Source organism: Neomonachus schauinslandi, chromosome 2, assembly GCF_002201575.2.
Source record: "Neomonachus schauinslandi chromosome 2, ASM220157v2, whole genome shotgun sequence".
In the NCBI taxonomy this organism is placed as follows: domain Eukaryota; kingdom Metazoa; phylum Chordata; class Mammalia; order Carnivora; family Phocidae; genus Neomonachus; species Neomonachus schauinslandi.
In genome coordinates this window covers 122,464,821-122,481,853 of record NC_058404.1, presented here as the reverse complement: position 1 = coordinate 122,481,853, position 17,033 = coordinate 122,464,821, and the positions used below count along the sequence as shown (strand labels likewise).

At 39.6% G+C, this 17,033-nt stretch overlaps 1 protein-coding gene across 1 annotated transcript in view; it reads left to right on the top strand.

Moving 5' to 3' along the window:
• Nucleotides 1-16,443, top strand: part of METAP1 (methionyl aminopeptidase 1) — a 66,313-nt gene extending 49,870 nt beyond the window's left edge. Inside the window, exons 7-11 of the mRNA XM_021680387.1 lie at nt 868-1,006; nt 2,561-2,692; nt 6,300-6,443; nt 10,434-10,499; nt 14,658-16,443. Coding sequence (XP_021536062.1) covers nt 868-1,006; nt 2,561-2,692; nt 6,300-6,443; nt 10,434-10,499; nt 14,658-14,821 — 645 coding nt within the window. The 3' untranslated portion in view covers nt 14,822-16,443. The remainder of the gene's footprint in view (nt 1-867; nt 1,007-2,560; nt 2,693-6,299; nt 6,444-10,433; nt 10,500-14,657) is intronic.
• The last annotated feature ends 590 nt before the right edge of the window (nt 16,444-17,033 follow it).

Here is a 17,033-nt window from a genome sequence, read left to right as displayed (position 1 = left end):
TATGGTGTATTTCACAAATCATATTAATATGCAACTATTTAAAAATTACTAGTCTGCAGACTGTGTGGCAGTATGGAAAGAGAAATCATGTATGCTATGACTCCCACTGTGTAAAAACATCCAAGTAAAATAAGACTTAAGGAGACCCAGACCATTTTCTTAGAGGTTCCTTTGTTGTTCCATATGAATGTAGTGATTAAAATGTATCTGGAAGTACTTTATCATCTCTTAATTATGTTGGTATTCCTTTTTTGGTCATAGGGATATAGGCTTCTTATATAAGATATAGTTACATTAAAAGTACATGAATGTTTACTTTAAATATTATCTTTTCATTTTAAATAATATATTTTTAATAAAAAGTAGTTAATTCTAAACTAGAATCTTCATATACATAACATTTGTGTGTATTTGTAAATATTTGTAATGTGAATTTACTTTTCTTTTGCAAATATTTATAAACTGGTTTGCATACAGTCTGACTGGTGTATATTAAGATAATATTTACTACTATTTCTAAAATAAAATATTAAGTTCATTAGCGTCTGTGCAGCAAATATTTTCACATTTTTCAAATTTTAAAATCTGATTAATTGGGGTGCCTGGATGGCTCAGTCCGTTGAGCGTCTGACTCTTGATTTCGGCTCAGGTCATGATCTCAGGGTCGGGAGATCGAGCCCTGTGTTGGGCCCTGTGCTTGTGGAGTCTGCTTGAGATTCTCTTCCTCTCCCTCTGCTCCTTCCCCCACTCAGCACACTCTCTCTTCTCTCTCTCTAAATAAATAAATACAATTAAAAAATGTGGTTAATTGCATACTGATTTTTTCTTTTGCACATTCCAAATTATATTCTCTGTATTTTATTATAGGCATGTATTGCAAGAAATTGTTATCCTTCTCCCCTGAATTATTATAATTTCCCAAAGTCTTGTTGTACTTCAGTGAATGAAGTGATCTGCCATGGGATTCCAGACAGACGGCCCTTGCAAGAAGGTGATATTGTTAATGGTAAGAAATAAGTGACTTTTGTCCCCATCAGTGAAGCAACAACAAGGTTTTGGGCATCTGATAGTGACTTGCGTTTTGTTCACTTGGTTCCTATCTTTAACTTATCCTTTTTTTGTATTTAAAATTTAAAAGAAATCTTAAATCTATGGAAACATTTTTTATGATTTTAGGATACTGCTTTTAAGATACTTCTAGTATGTGTTTGGTACAGCATGAATTTCTTTAATGCCAATTATCATATGTGATTGATAAATAGGTGCAAGATGTCAGTGAAATGTGGAAGTAATGTTAATTCAAGTGGGATTTTCCCCCCCTTTTCCTTTTCATCCACTGATGATTTTGAAGAGCTCAGGGCAGGCTTTCTTACAGATGAGGAGAAGTTTTTAGTAATATCTGAGGAGAAGGTTTTAGTAATATCTGAAGTATTTAGTAATATCTGAATATGTGAAGACCCTAAGAAAAAAGCTAAAATCCTACAGAAGTGCCTTCCTTGATATAAGAAGTTCAGAAAGTGGCTTTAAGGACCACTGTGTTAAGCTGTCTTGCAAGTGCAGAGGAAGGAGCTGCCAAGATTTCCCTCTGATTAAAAGAAATATCGACAAAGAAGGCATCCCTGGATGGTATTTTTAATATTGATGAACTCGGTCTCTTTAGTCATCAGATACCTTCAAAGGCTTACAGATCAGATGGGGAAGCATGAGCCCAAGTGCTAAAGGCTGCCGGGAGCGCACTGCCCGCAATGCTGGCTGGGAGGGATAGTGGACACAACGGGCACTTCTTGTTCTGGGTAGAACAGTCAGGGTGTCTGTTTATGAAGTGCCATAGGTGTTGAGTGGTCTGCCCATCCCTGTTTTTCCTACAAACCCTGTTATTTTTATTACATGCATAATGCGTGTGGTTTTTCAGGAATGTATGTGTCATGCTAGTCAACACACTATATTGTGATATTGTAGGTTGGTTGAAAATTCATGGTTTAAAAATCCTAATTTAATGTATACATTCAGTGTATTGTATAGTAGTAGTCTGTCCTCTTAAATATGGGGACAACGGGAGGGATGAATATTCACAAATAAGGGGAAGGCAGATGAGTTTTTGAGAAACAAATGTAGAATAGTGTAAGTTTTTCTATTTACGGATGTGCTAGGAGGAGGAAAAAAACTCGTCGAAGATGGTAAGTGAAAGCAGTGTTTTCTGTTTAATGTCAAAATGTAGCGTGGTCATCTCTTTAATGCTATTAATGTGGCTTATTGATCCTGCATGAATGTGTCCTCAGTACATGTCTTCTGCCACACGTGATCTGATTACTGCTGTACGGATAAAAGCCCACCATCTGGCTTGGGCTGCTCGACCACGCGCTCTTCTCCACAGTGCCTTTAGTTGCATTACAGGCAAGGAGTGTCTTCCAGGAAGTCACTCGATACCCCTTCGTGTCTACTTTGAGAATGCAGAAATTGTCTTGCTCATGAAACTGCTTGACACTGTCATGTTGGAGAAGTGACTTCTATTTTGAAATAAAAACAGATGTGGTCTTTACACTTGTACATTGTTTTGCAGTGGACATCACTCTTTATCGCAATGGTTATCACGGGGACTTGAATGAGACGTTTTTTGTTGGAGAGGTGGATGAGGGAGCGCGGAAACTGGTGCAGACCACGTACGAGTGCCTGATGCAAGCCATTGATGCAGGTCAGTGTGGGTGCTGCGCACCCGCCGCGGCGGCTGTGCGTTCGGGGGCCTCACCCGGCTCTTGATTACATTCCTTGTCCCACCGGCTCTGCCTCTCCCCTAACCTGACTTAGCTTGGGATTGTAGCAGGAATGGATTGATGGGTGATTTGGGCATCCCTTGGTGAGGTGGACCAGATGATTGCTTATCATCCTTTACCTCTTCTATGATCGATCTGCCTTTTCTTTGGCTGATAAATGAGGAGGAATGTGTATTATATGTATAGCATATGATAAATGTATAGGAATGTATAGTTCTTGAGTGCAGCTTTTTTTCTACTTGTTAATTCTTTCATAAGTATTATGTTCTCATTATAAAAAAACAAGATGCTAGATTGTAAGAAAAATGAATGATCTTCCTTTATACTTAGCTCTTTCCTTTTTATATCTTTTTTCTTTTTCTACTTTTAACATTTAGGCTTTTTCTACTTTTTTTTAAAATTTTTTTAAAGATTTTATTATTATTTATTTATTTGACAGAGAGAGACACAGCGAGAGAGGGAACACAAGCAGGGGGAGTGGGAGAGGGAGAAGCAGGCTTCCCGAGCAGGGAGCCGGATGCGGGGCTTGATCCAAGGATCCCAGGATCATGACCTGAGCCGAAGGCAGACGCTTAACGACTGAGCCACCCAGGCGCCCCATAGGCTTTTTCTACTTTTAACACTTAGTTTTTTTCTCCCCTGTGTATTAACAGACAGACAGACACACCACATATACCTATATATATGTGTTTACTTAGGTTAAATGGCGTTATAGTATTGGTAGTATTATGTAATTTAATACTTTCTCAGTAGAATCTTTATGATTTTTCCAAATGAGCATATGTATCTGCATGCATAGATCTACTCCCTTCTTTTAATGGCTCTATATTATATTCCACAGTATAAAAATTTCTACAATTATTCCCCTACTGGAATTTGGTGTTTTCCAAATGTCTTGCTTATTGTAGTGAATAACAACCTTTTTTTGTGTGTGTGTGAATAATACCTTTGAGTAGAGATATATTTCTGTTGGAGTTTACTCAGGCTGTCTTTGTCCCTACAAACAGCTCATACAGATATTTTTTTTGTTGATACTGTCTTAGGAGGAGAGAGAAGGAATGGTTTGTTGCGAATGCTAGCAGACTGTTACTAAAAGGACAGTTTGAGTGCAAACAACATTTTCAGTTGAAACCCACAACATTTTAGCTCTATTGTTTAGTATATTATTTGTACCCGCCGCCCTCTTCCTGCACAATAAACCTGATATATCATCAACAAAGTATTGGACATGACCAGGTTCTTTGGCAAACACATAGTTATCTCTAATGACATAGATCTGTTATTTTTATTGTCTTGAATCTATTTTAACATGCATGGGAGATGATGAAATTTTTACTAATAAAGTTGGAGGAATGAAAAATGAAAACGTGATATTCTCATATATCAGTGTATGAGAGAGTTCTTTTTACTCACTCATTGTGGATTATTTAAAAACTAATATTCTTTAGTGTTTAATTTCTCATTTGGGGAAGTCATAGTTTAAAATAACTTTTAGGGTTTCTGCCAGATAATGTCTTCAATGTTCATGTCCTTTTTGCTTTTCTGTGAGTTGATTGAAATAACCAGATAGTGAAAGTGTTGTTGTACAAAGACACAGGAATAAAACTTGCCAAGAAACTATCAGAAACCAGTCTTCGTAACAGTAGCCAGGAAGGAACAAAAGTTGCTTAATCTCTGGAAAGTGCTGTTAATACCTTTGTGTGTATCATTCTTGCCCCTTATTTTCTATTAACTTGGCGACTCAGTGTGGTGCAGCACAGTAGAGAGCTTCAGTGTTGTTGAAATTCTCCTTCTAGAATAGGGCTTCTCAGCATCTACATTATTGGCATTTTGAGTCTGGAAATTCTTTGTTGTGGAGCCTGTCCTGTGCATTGTAGGATGCTTATCTACGTTCCTGGTCGTTACCCGCTAGATGCCGGTTGCACTCCTACTTATGACAACCAGAAATGTCTCCAGATTTTAATGAGGTGCATCCTTGGTATGAGAACTGCCTCGGGTATGAGAATTAGGGAGGAATCTCCTCCTTTCTACTCTCTCATTATTTTTGAATAGGGATTTTCTTTGTTGTATATTGTGCAAACTGGGTTAAAATTTTGCTTTCCTCCCCCACGACTGGGGCTGATGGGAAGTCTGAGATGGGAATGCAAGCAAATCATTATGAAAGTCAGCACGGTTCCTCAAAATTATTAACATCCCACCCCCCAAAAAAGTCAAGCTGGAACATGTAGTTAAGAGCAAGTATATATTAATTGAAATGATTCCTGGAGCTATTTCCCCAGAGATTTGCTTGGCTGGAGGAGATATGTTGTACCTGAACCTCAGGTTGGAAATCAGGTAGGCAGAGTAGGAGACTGTAGGGAGTCTGAGGACCCCCAGAACCATGGCTAGGTTCCCCAGGAGTCTGGCAGGGCCCAGCTCCTGGGGTCTCAGTGCGAGGAGAGCCATACCAACCAACAATGAGAACCACTTCATTTGTTTTAGTTTTTATTGAAACAGTGGTAAAAGTCATAAAAATTAAGCAGGGCAGGAATATATAGTAAGAAGTATCTTTTTTTTTTTTTAAATTAAATTTATTAGAGACCGTGCACACAAGTAAGGGGATGGGGCAGAGGCAGAGGGAGAAGCAGACTCGCCTCTGAGCAGGGAACCCAATGTGGGGCTCGATCCCAGAACCCTGAGACCATGACCTGAGCCAGAGGCAGAAGCTTAACAGACTGAGCCACCCAGGCGCTCAAGAAGTATCTTTCTATACCCTATCTCCAGGACTGTGTTCAGAGGCAACTCTGAATAATTTTAGGAACACTTTTATGGGGATAAAGAAGCCCAGGGGAAGTAATTCTTTGAGAAGTTGATCAGACTGAAACCAAGGACAAGTCAAGTTACTTTCTGGACATTGCTTTTTCTCCCGGTGCTCTCTCCTCTCCTTACCTCTTCTGCTCACTTTAAAACACTAGCACACTTGGGGCCCCTGGGTGGCTCAGTCCGTTAAGCGTCCAGCTCTTGATTTCAGCTCAGGTCATGATCTCAGGGTAAATGGGATCGAGCCCCGCATCGGGCTCTGCACTGGGTGTGGAGCCTGCTTTAAGATTCTCTGTCTCCCTTTGTCCTCCTCTCCCCCCCTCCCCCCGGCCCGGTGCATGCTCACTCTGTCTTTCCCAAAAAAAAGAGTAGCACACTTGACATTAGAGAAGGAGAGGAAGAGATGCATGTTTTCCATTCTTTTGTTTGTTCAGAAAACAAAAGGTGCGTCTCCCCAACCCCTTCGTACTGCACATGTGTCCTTTTCTACACCGAAGGACAGAATACAGGTGCTACTGGTTTGAATCTCAACTTGGCCATTTACTGGCGGTACAGCATCTCTGTCCCTTGGTTTCCTCATCTGAAAGTTTTGTACATATCTCTTTACATGGCAGTATATAATGGAGGCATGTAAAGCATTTAGAAAGGTTCCTGGCACTTCGATAGTAATTGCTCAGTAAATGTTAGTTATTATTACTCTCTGTCATGACTCTTCTTTCTTCCTTTCAGTGAAACCTGGTGTTCGATACAGAGAATTGGGAAACATTATTCAGAAGCATGCCCAAGCAAATGGGTTTTCAGTTGTTCGAAGCTATTGTGGGCATGGAATCCACAAGCTTTTTCATACAGCCCCCAACGTACCCCATTATGCCAGTAAGTACTATCCAAAGATTTGGGTTTTGCTAGCCATTTAGTCAACTCATATTTATTCAAACATTTAACAGGACCTACTATTTTGTACTTACTAATCTATAAGCTCTTGTAAATGGACCGTCAAAATGTATATTTGCTCATACACAACACACATTCATATTTTGCTCACATAACAGTCCAAAACGTGTGTTTGGTGACTGTTGGGGGTGGTGGTAGGGCAGTTATTCTGCGACCCAGGTCCTGTCATCTTCAACCTATACCTTTCAAGGTCACTGGGTTACTCTTCTAACCTGTAGATACTGGCGAGGATGGGAAGAAGCATGAAGGGGTATGTTTGGGAGGTTTTAATGAACCAGCCTGGAATTGGCATAAATCACTTACATTTACTTTTCATTGGCAGGAGTACAGTCACATGGCTACACTCACTGCGGAGGAGGTTGGGAAATACAATCTAGCTGAGTACTCAGAAGAAAAGTAAACTAGTTTTGGTGAACAGCTAATAGCCTCTGCCATGGGTCTAGCTATCACTATTCTGATTCCTTAAGTGAAATTGGTTTGGTTTGGTTTGATTTTGTAGTGTATGTCAGATACTGTACTATTTGTTGGTATAAATACAGGGGAATAGAGTACCTTTCCTTAAGTTGAGTGGTGTTTGATAGAATAACGAAGGAAGTGTGGGACAGTTAATGTTTTCCAGACACCTTTTCTGTTGGAGAGCTAGGTCGTGCAAGAATAAGTCTGCTATTTAGTGCTAAAAAGGAAAGCTGTCCACACTAAGTGACCTGAGAAGGAATTTAACATGTATGTATGAGTTATTGCTATGTAGACACTTACACATAGCTTCTTGTGCTTCAGTTTTCCCATCTTGAACAATAGTAGGGAATGGCACCTCTCCGAGAAGTGTTACTAGGAGTGAGAGAGAGAACACATGGAGAGCACTTAATGTTAACTTTTAGGATGATCATGATGATGTTGATATACATTATTTCATTTGATCTCACCACTCTGAATAATTTCTTAGCCTTATTTATTTATTTGTTTATTTATTAAGTTGCACTGGCTGTGGAGCCTACTGCGAGCTTGAACTCACCACCCTGAGATCAAGACCTGAGTTGAGATCAAGAGTCAGATGCTTAAGAGCCACCCAGGTGCTCCTTTAGCCCTATTTTAAAGAGCAGATTGTGAAGAAAGAAAGAGAAAAAAAGATAGATAGATAGATAGATAGATTCTGTGCTTAGGGAAGTACTTTATTTACTCAGTTTCACACAGACTAGTAAATAAATTCTAGGGCTAGGATCGGTACCTGGGTTCTGTTTTTCTAAAGGCAGTCTTTATTTCTGGACTTTGTGCTGCCTAGTGAGGACTGGAGCAGTTGGGTACAGGTCCAGTGGGAGAAATATGGAATGGTTGAAATTTTGGTTTGGTGGAGAAGATGAGGAAGAACATTCCAGGTAGAAGATATCCTGAGTAAATGCTTCAAGTTGAGACTGAATAGAGACATGATAAGCTTGGGCTGAGTATTTTGTGTTAAAAACTAGCAGTAGGCAGTTACAGGACCAAGGATATTTGACTTCATTTGTAGGGATTTGCAGAAACATTTTTGAGCAGAAGAATGACAAGGTGAAGTTGCTATTTCGATAAGACAGGTTTGGCAGTGGTGTCTAGAACGGATTGCAGGTGTGAGGGAGTCAGGCTAGCCAGCCCAATGCACAGTTGCTGCAGTTGAGGTGTGAGCTGGAAAATCCTAGGTGTCAGTAATTGTGAAGAAAAGGGAAATGAGTGAGAAGCCTCTCAGCGGGAGAAGCTGGAGAAGTAGTTTAGAGCACAGCATTTGATCTATATCAACAAACATTTATTAGCAGACCACAAAGTTCTTATTTAAGCTGTGAATTGTGCTTGAAATAAAAATTAGCAAGAGAAAATAAGTTACTAACTCAGTTCCTTCCTGGTAGGCCCTGTAACCACCCGATGTGCATTCCATTAACAGATTGGAAGTAGCTAGTCCTGTTACAGTGATAAACATGTATGTTTGTGTATGTGTGTGTAAAAAGAGTGTGTGCAGGGGAGGGGGTGAAAAAAGTCCCTTTACTTACTGAATTGACAACTGAGGTTTAGATATGGGTTATAAAAAGAGAGACTGAAGAAGATAGAATTTATGGGAGAAGGGGATATGGGTCCATGATGATAGTGTCCATAAAACCATTTCATTAGGAATAAAAAATGATTTCTGGAAAAGGAAGCGAGGACCAGGTATATACTTGTTTCATAAATTTGAGACATTTATGAAAAGTCCAGTGTAAATTGGGTTTATGTAAATTAAAATACGTTGTGATCACTTTAGGGAAGTGTGAAAGGAAACTGCCGAGTCTATGTACAGAGACCTTTTGAAATGTAAATGATACCAGCTTTGGCTTGTCAACCCATATTCCTAACCCACTAAAGGTGGAACTAGGAAACTGTGTAACTTCCCTCCACCCCTTCTATGTAAGAGAAGTCCTTGTTAGCTTAGAGTGATTGCCTTTTATTTCAGTCAATATGGTTGGGAAGTGATGATAATACCCTATATTTAGAATGTATTTTACAATAATTCTTTGAGGTAGATGATAGAGAAAGTACAGATTTTTTAAAAAGTTCTTAGCATAGTATCTGCAGTCGTGCAGTCGATCAGATAAGGCATATTTGCTGAGTGAGGTATGTTGACAAACAAACCATGAGTCAGGTTGAGTGGGAGTTGTAACTTTTCTAGAATAATGAGTACTTTGTATCAGCACTGTCCGCTCGTAATGTATTATGAGGCACATATGTAATTTAAAAATTTCTTGTGGTCATGTTAAAAAAGTAAAAAGAAAGAGGTGAACTAATTTTAATGGTGTATTTTATTTAATGCATTGCATTCACAACGGCAGCATTTCAACATTTAGTCAATGTAAAAATGATCAAGGTGCATTACATACTTTGTCTTTGAGTTTGACTCCTTTTTTACACTCGGAGCTGATACGGCTCTGGCTGGCTCTTCGCGAGGGCTCAGTGGCTCCGTGCGGCCAGGGCTGCAGTACTGGGACAGCTCGGTTTCACGGTCCTTTAGCCTTTTTTTTTTTTAAAGATTTGGTTTATTTATTCATGAGAGACAGAGAGAGAGAAGCAGAGGGAGAAGCAGGCTTCCCGCGGAGCAGGGAGCCCGACGCGGGGCTCGATCGCAGGACCCCAGGATCATGACCTGAGCCGAAGGCAGACGCCCAACAACTGAGCCACCCAGGCGCCTCCTTTATCCTTTTTCTTTCTGTGACACCACACTGACACTCTTGACATTAAGAAATATATATGTCCCCAGGGAATATGACCAATTCTTTATATGTAGTAAGTTGCAGGTCATTGGGAAAGAAAGTTCATGGGATTAGCAATAGAAAGTCAAAATTGTGTTTCGCCTTTCAGATTTTATGACCATTTACAAACTTCAGATTTTAGAATCTGCAGGGAGTGTATTTTGGCAATACTGAAGATAGTGGAGAGCAGCACGATAGCTGTTCACAAGGAAAGATGTGCAGGTAGAAACGTGTGGGTGAGGTGGGACCATACCCAGGAAGAATGGTGCTTAGTAGATGCAACCTCTGGACACGTGTCCTTCTTTACCGAAGTCACCATCGTGAATAGCAGCCTGAGAGCCGGTCTCTTTGCCATCTGGTGGTCAGGCAGAGCAAATGCACTCACTCGTTTACTGATGTTCACATCCGTTCCTGGGTTTTAATTTGAACTTTAACCTGGTTCTCCATTTTTGTCTGAGATTGTCTCCAAAGGTCCATCCCTCTTTTTACCTTTTGGGCTTTTTTGGAGGATGGCGGGTCTGGATGCTTGAATTCATAGTTTTGTTTTTCATGATGGTCCTGAAAAATACTCTCATATTTGTGAACAATGTGTATACCGGTGAGCTGTTCAACAGTACACTCTTGATTTTTTGCTGTGTTTTGAGAATTTTATTTTCTTTAATTTCAGAAAATAAAGCAGTTGGAGTGATGAAGGCGGGCCATGTATTTACAATTGAGCCAATGATTTGTGAAGGTGAGAAAAAGGGATGCTGTCCTGTTCTTTAATTGAATTATTTACTTTTGGCTACTTACGATCAGATTAGTAGTCTGCTCTGTTTATTTTCTTTTTGGTTCATTTCCACTTCCTGTTCCAACTCAAACTCGATTCAGTATCATACAGAGACCTGAGAATCATATGGGTTGGCGAGAAAGCAATACTTTCTACCTGGTAATTCTGCTGTCAGTAGATGCTCAAGGACTTGAATCCCAGTCCCTTTCCATAAAAGACGCTGTCAAAGGGGGCATTGTTAACAGTCCCGAGCCTCTATCCTGTGTAGCTTGCTTGGCAGGGGCCTGGGAGGGGAAGGAAGATGTAGAGCCACTCACTTTGAGGCAGACGTCAGTATATGATTTAATTCTCCACAACTTGGGAGGTGTCGGTGCTGTCCCCATTATATAGAAGAGCAGCCTTATCCTTGAAGAAGTAACTGGACTAAAGTCACTGAGCTAGTTACATAGTGACAGAGTTTGTCAGACTCTAACCTCAGGAGCTGTTCTGCCTCTTCAGGTTGTGTGCTCAGGTTGTCTTGTGAAAGCACAGCCCAGACACATTTAGTGCTGGCAGATTTGTGCCCTCACTGTCACTGGTCCCTGTGGCAGGCTTGTGGCAGTGACGAAGACCCGGTGTCACGATTAGGACTTCTCACCCAGATGCTCACGTGTTCTCTTCACCTTTCTTCTCAGCCAGTTCTCTGTTGGGATTAGGGGATGCAGCAAGGCGATGGTAGTGGGGCCGGTGTGTCCTGGGGCCTCACTGAAGGATACCTCCTTTCTGGATCCTTCCAGTCTTTTTTATAACCTGATCTTGGGAGTGACCTCCCATTACTTCTGCCAGATTGCAGTGACTTAGGAGCGAGTCACTAAATCCAGCTCACAGGCTGCTTTATAACGTGATCCTTTGCTGCCTTTTCTGTAAAATGGAAATGCCAGTCTTGAACCTGCCACCTCCCCAGGGCTGCTCTAAGAATCGAGATGATTTATAGTAGCACAAAATACCTTTTGTACTTTAGAGGGCTGGACAAGTGTAAGGTATTTTGTCATACTCCTGGATAAGAATAAAGTTCTGATCATGTGGAACCAATTGCAAGGGCAGTGAATATATTAGCAGAGAAAGGCCAGAAGCTGAGCGGAAAGTGTTTTGATCATATACCTATTTTCATTAATTGGTACCTGGTTGGTGAGACATAATGTGGTATTTCCAGGTATAAGCAAATAACTTTCCAAGGAGCCTGGTCAGATAATCATCAAATTATAATGCATATACTTCAGTGTAGCTCAGCGAGGTTAAATCCTACCTCTGGAGTGGAAAGTTTCAAATCCAAAGAGGAATTTGAATTTTCTCAGAATAATATCCAGGTATGTTTGACTTGACATTAGTAAAGAACCTGTTTTAAGCAGATCACAATAAAGTCAGAGAAGTATTATATCTTAAAATCCAGTTGTGAAATGTTACTCATTACATCGAAAAATATCCAGTCACTCGTCTTTAGATGTTTGACAAAGCATGAGTTAACATTCTTCAAGCTACCTCACATTTTTCTTTTTAGGCTGGGATTTAGTATTGCAAAAGTAGGTTACTTCACTGCAGAGTTTATGTTCTGGGATTTTTCTGAGTCAGTGAAACCTAATCTTTGATAAAGATTACTTAGAATGAAGAATGTATTGATTTTTTTGACATCTGATTTGGAGACAAGAAAGTAAGTCTCTAAACACAGTTTTATAGCAGTATCCAGAATTGTAGAACTTTCTCATTTTGCTTCCCTCTCCCCTCCCCCACTCTCCTCCCTCTCTCCCTCTCTCTCTCTCTCTCTCTCTCTCTCTCTCTCTCTCTCTGCTGCTTTCATTGTCCTAGGGCTGTTTTCACTGTCCCTTTGGTAAATTTCTCTAGTCTCAGCCCCTCCCTAACCTATTTTGCTTTATTGTAATTTCTTAACTTCCCTCACCAATCCGTTTCTTAGCCCCTTCTGGTTACAGGCGTGTGTGGTCCACAGAAATTGCACAGTATAATCTGTTCTTACCATCTGTGTGCCTGACATTTAAAAATAATATCAGGAATTAAATGCTGTAATAAAAGTATAAAAAGATTATTTCCTTCACAATACACATTGGTTGTAGTTTAGTCAGATGCCAAAGTTATACCAGGAAAGAGCTAAATTCATTAATTCAGTTCTTAACTCATAGTTTTGTAATGAGTATTATCAATATGTTTTCTAAAATGAAACCCAGTGCTTTTATTTTGGAAATACCATCTTGATTTGATGTTTGGGAGGTATAAAAAATGTGAAAATATAACACACCCGAGGAAATTTAAAATACCATCATTACTTCATTGGACTAAAGACCAAAATGAAGTTGGAAAGACTAAAACAGTTGAAGTATAAATAGGAATCTTTTATTATTACTATTATCATCATTAATATTACTGAAGTGTAATTGACATACAATGTTGTATTAGTTTCAGGTGTCCAGTAAACATACTGACTGGACAGGACTGTACCAGTGCTCATCATGATAAGTATAGTCACCATCTGTCAACATACAGCATTACAGTATTATTGATTACATTCCCCAGGCTGTACTTCTTTCATCTCTGTGATTTACTTATTTTATAACTGGAAGTTTATACTTCTTAATTCTCATTATCTATTTCACACACACACACACACACACACGCACAGCCCACCATGTACCTCCCCTCTGGTAGCCACCAGTTTGTTCTCTGTATTTAAGAGTTTGTTTGATTATTCTCTTTGATTATTCATTCGTTTTGTTTTTTTAGGTTCCACATATAAGTGAAATCATAGGGTTTTTTTCTTTCTCTGTCTGATTTATTTCACCTACCATAATACCCTCTAGGTCTATCCATGTTGTGGCGTATGGCATGATCTCATTCTTTTTCATTGCTATGTAGCATTCCATTGTATCTGTATACCATACCCTCTCATCCATTCATCTATCAGTGGACACTTGGATTGCTTCCATATCTTGGCTGCATGCTGCAATAAATGTAGGGAGGTATATATCTTTTTGAATTAGTGTTTTTGTTTCTTTGGGTAAATACCTAATAGTGGAATTACTCTGTTGTGTGGTAATTCTAATTATAATTTTTTGAGGAACCTGCACACTGTTTTTCACAGAGGCTGTGCCAGTTTGTATTCCTACCAGCAGTCCATAAGGGTTCCCTTTTCTCTATTTCCTCACCAACACGTGTTACTGTCTTTTTGATTTTAGCCATTCTGACAGGTGTGAGGTGATATTTCATTGTGGTTTTGATTTGCATTTCCCTGATTATTAGTGATGTTGAGCATCTTTCCATGTGTTTGTTGGCTATTTGTATGTCTTCTTTGGAAAAATTATCTATTCATGTCTTCTGCCCAATTTTAATTGTGTGTGTGGGGGGGTTTGGTGTTGAGGTGTATAAATTCTTTATGTATTTTGGATATCAACCCCTTATTGGATATATTATTTGCAAATATCTTCTCCCATTCATTAGGCTACTTTTCTGTTTTGTTGATGGTGTCTTATGCTGTGCGAAAGCTTTTTATTTTGGTGTAGCACCAATAGTTTGTTTATTTTTTCAAGATTTATCTATTTATTTGAGAAGAGGGGTAGGGGGAGGAGCTGAGGGAGAAAGAAAATCTCAAGCAGACTCCATGCTCAGCGTGGAGCCCAAGGCAGGGCCCAATCTCACCACCCGAGATCGTGACCTGAGCCAAAACCAAAAGTCAGACGCTTATCCGGCTGAGCCACCCAGGGACCCCTAATATTTTATTTTTGCTTTTGTTTCCCTTGCCTGAGGAGACAGATTCATAAATGTTGATGAGGCTGATGTCCAAGAGATTACTGCCTATGTTTTCTTTAAGGAATTCCATCGTTTTAGGTCTTGTTTTACATTCAAGTCTTTAATTCATTTTGAGTTTATTTTTGTGTGTGGTGTTAAGAACATGGTCCAGTTTCATTCTTTTGCATGTATCTGTCCACCGTTTGTAAATAGGAGTGTTCATAGTGAATTTTCTAATTGTATCTGTGATATCCAAGGATATAGGAGTACATGCAAATAGACTTACCTAGAGAGTTTGTTTAGAAAACTGAGCGATAGAATTAAGAAACTGTTCTTGTTTGTTTGTTTAAGGCGGATGGCAGGATGAAACCTGGCCAGATGGTTGGACCGCGGTGACGAGAGACGGAAAGCGGTCTGCTCAGTTCGAGCACACCCTGCTGGTCACGGACACTGGCTGTGAAATCCTGACGCGGCGACTCGACAGCACACGGCCTCACTTCATGTCCCAATTTTAATTTCTCCTGAGATGGCACATCTCGATAATACCTTCTGGCTGTACTATGCATTTTATAGAGAGTACAGAATGGAAGAGGAAATTTTTACTACTTGTTTTGTTTTGACTATAGATAAGGAAGGACTACAGCATTGGATGTGTGTCCTCCAGAACTTGTCCCGGGTCTGAAAAAGCTGAGAAGAATAAAGGAGACATTCTCAACTCTTTTCATTGCTCCCCTCTCCCTCCAGAAATCTCTGCACCCCTATTTTCTCACTTGGCCTTTGAGCACTTTTTACTTAAACCTGCTTCTAGTTGCTTTTATCACTGCCACAACTGGGCCAGCAAGAGCCGGCTGTTCTCCAGGTGAATGTGGAAGATGAGAATCCTTGAAACTTTAGCAACATACGTTGTTTCAGATTTTTTTTATTATATATGTATGGAAATATATATGTATACATTTTAAATTCCACGTATGTAATTACCGAACACTAAATGACCTGGGTTTGTGTTGATTCTGCTCTGACAGGGTTATATGCTGTCCTAAATGGACCCATAGTTTGCAGTGATTTATTTCGCAGTTGGGAATTGGCCTCCCTCCTTCCCCATGCTGATTATTTACCCTTGTAATTGTGTGTAAGGAAGCACTCGGTCAGTGAGACTTTCTCTCCAATGTGGACTCTGTCAGTGAATGGATGTGGCAACAGTCACTTTGGAAAAGGGTTGTCAGGTTTTTAAAAATCTAGTTTATGGCAAAAATAGCCATGCTTTATATGGTAACTGGCTGTCGCAGAACATGAGAATTTTGTAATACGTTGCTATTTCAGACCTCTGTTTGGTCGAAATGGGAGGGAGAAAGCTCCCTTTCTTCCCCTCTGTTGTATTTCAAGGGCACACCTTGGAGATATTCAGAGAAGGGCGAAGGTTGCACTGTGGAGGTTGACGGGAAGAGACAGTTCTGAAATCTCTTTAGCAGCGAGCAGAGTAAGTCTGGTGGGCTGTTAGCTTCCGACATTTAGTAAACCTGGTAGTGATGAAAAAGGAACTTCTTTCGAGACTGGACTGTTCCCTTGCGGTAGAGATGCAGCTGTCCATGGTGTGTTGAAAACACACTTTACCTTTACGTAGTTGGGAACCTCATTAGAAATGACCTCAGCTGCCCAGTACCTGTGTTAGTTGAATCCAGATGGGAGTGTATCCAGTGAACACGTATCAGATCGAAGTTACTGTCATTGGAGTGTACTTGATTACTGGGTATCTGGTAACTTTCTTGTAACATAATTTGATACCACTGACATGTTAATACGAGAACATCTTTCCCAGAGTGCCTCAGACCTTTATTGCTTTAAAAGAACTATGATAATGTTTTCATTACTTTTATTATTTTAATGATTTAGTGAAGTGACTGAATCTGGTATAGACTTTTGGGGGTATGTGTGTGAAGTTTTTTATCAAACTGTAATATTTGTGAATGGAATGCCTTGCAATATGAATGTTAATATAATGTGTAAAGGGAGATTAAAAGTTTGAATGATTATCCTGCATGTAGTCATTAACTTGGCTGCATTTGTTTCGATTTCAGAGGGCAGTGGTGGGGAATAGGGTGGCTGACTTCATCATCTCAAATAAACTCATGACCATTGGAGTAAAAAGAGTTGTTTTGAGTTTAATAACTCCGTAAAAATTCCAGTACTGTTTGGTTCAGCAGTGTCCATCAGCAGCATCTGAGAGGGAACCATGTTTGTGAGAGCTAATTTTAAGATAGAATGCTGAATATTTAGGGGAGCATTTTATGTACTGATCGTGGAATTAACAGTGAGGGCTTCTTTGATATCTATCATTAGAAAATAAGCTCAAGGGGAAAAAAAGTCTTGATGGGGTAGTTTTTTTGTAAAAAGATAAGCCACATTGGTGATGATGCTTTTTCGGTTTGGGAGATTTAAAACAATATGGGCTCTAGTCTAATTGTAAATATCTAATTTCAGATGTTTATTAGATTTAGATGAAAACATCAAGTTGTATCATTCTGCCAACTTTTCAGAATAAGTCAGTATATTAAGTTTTCATTTTTTGTATTAACTTTTAAAATAATACATATATTTTTTCCTGCTACTCCATCCCCCTTGGGATTATAATTTAGAAGCAGGGAAACATGTTTGCCTTTTATCTTCGTTTTATGTCTTTTGCTGATGAAATGGATTAAGGTGCATTAGAACCCACTCACTGACACTTCT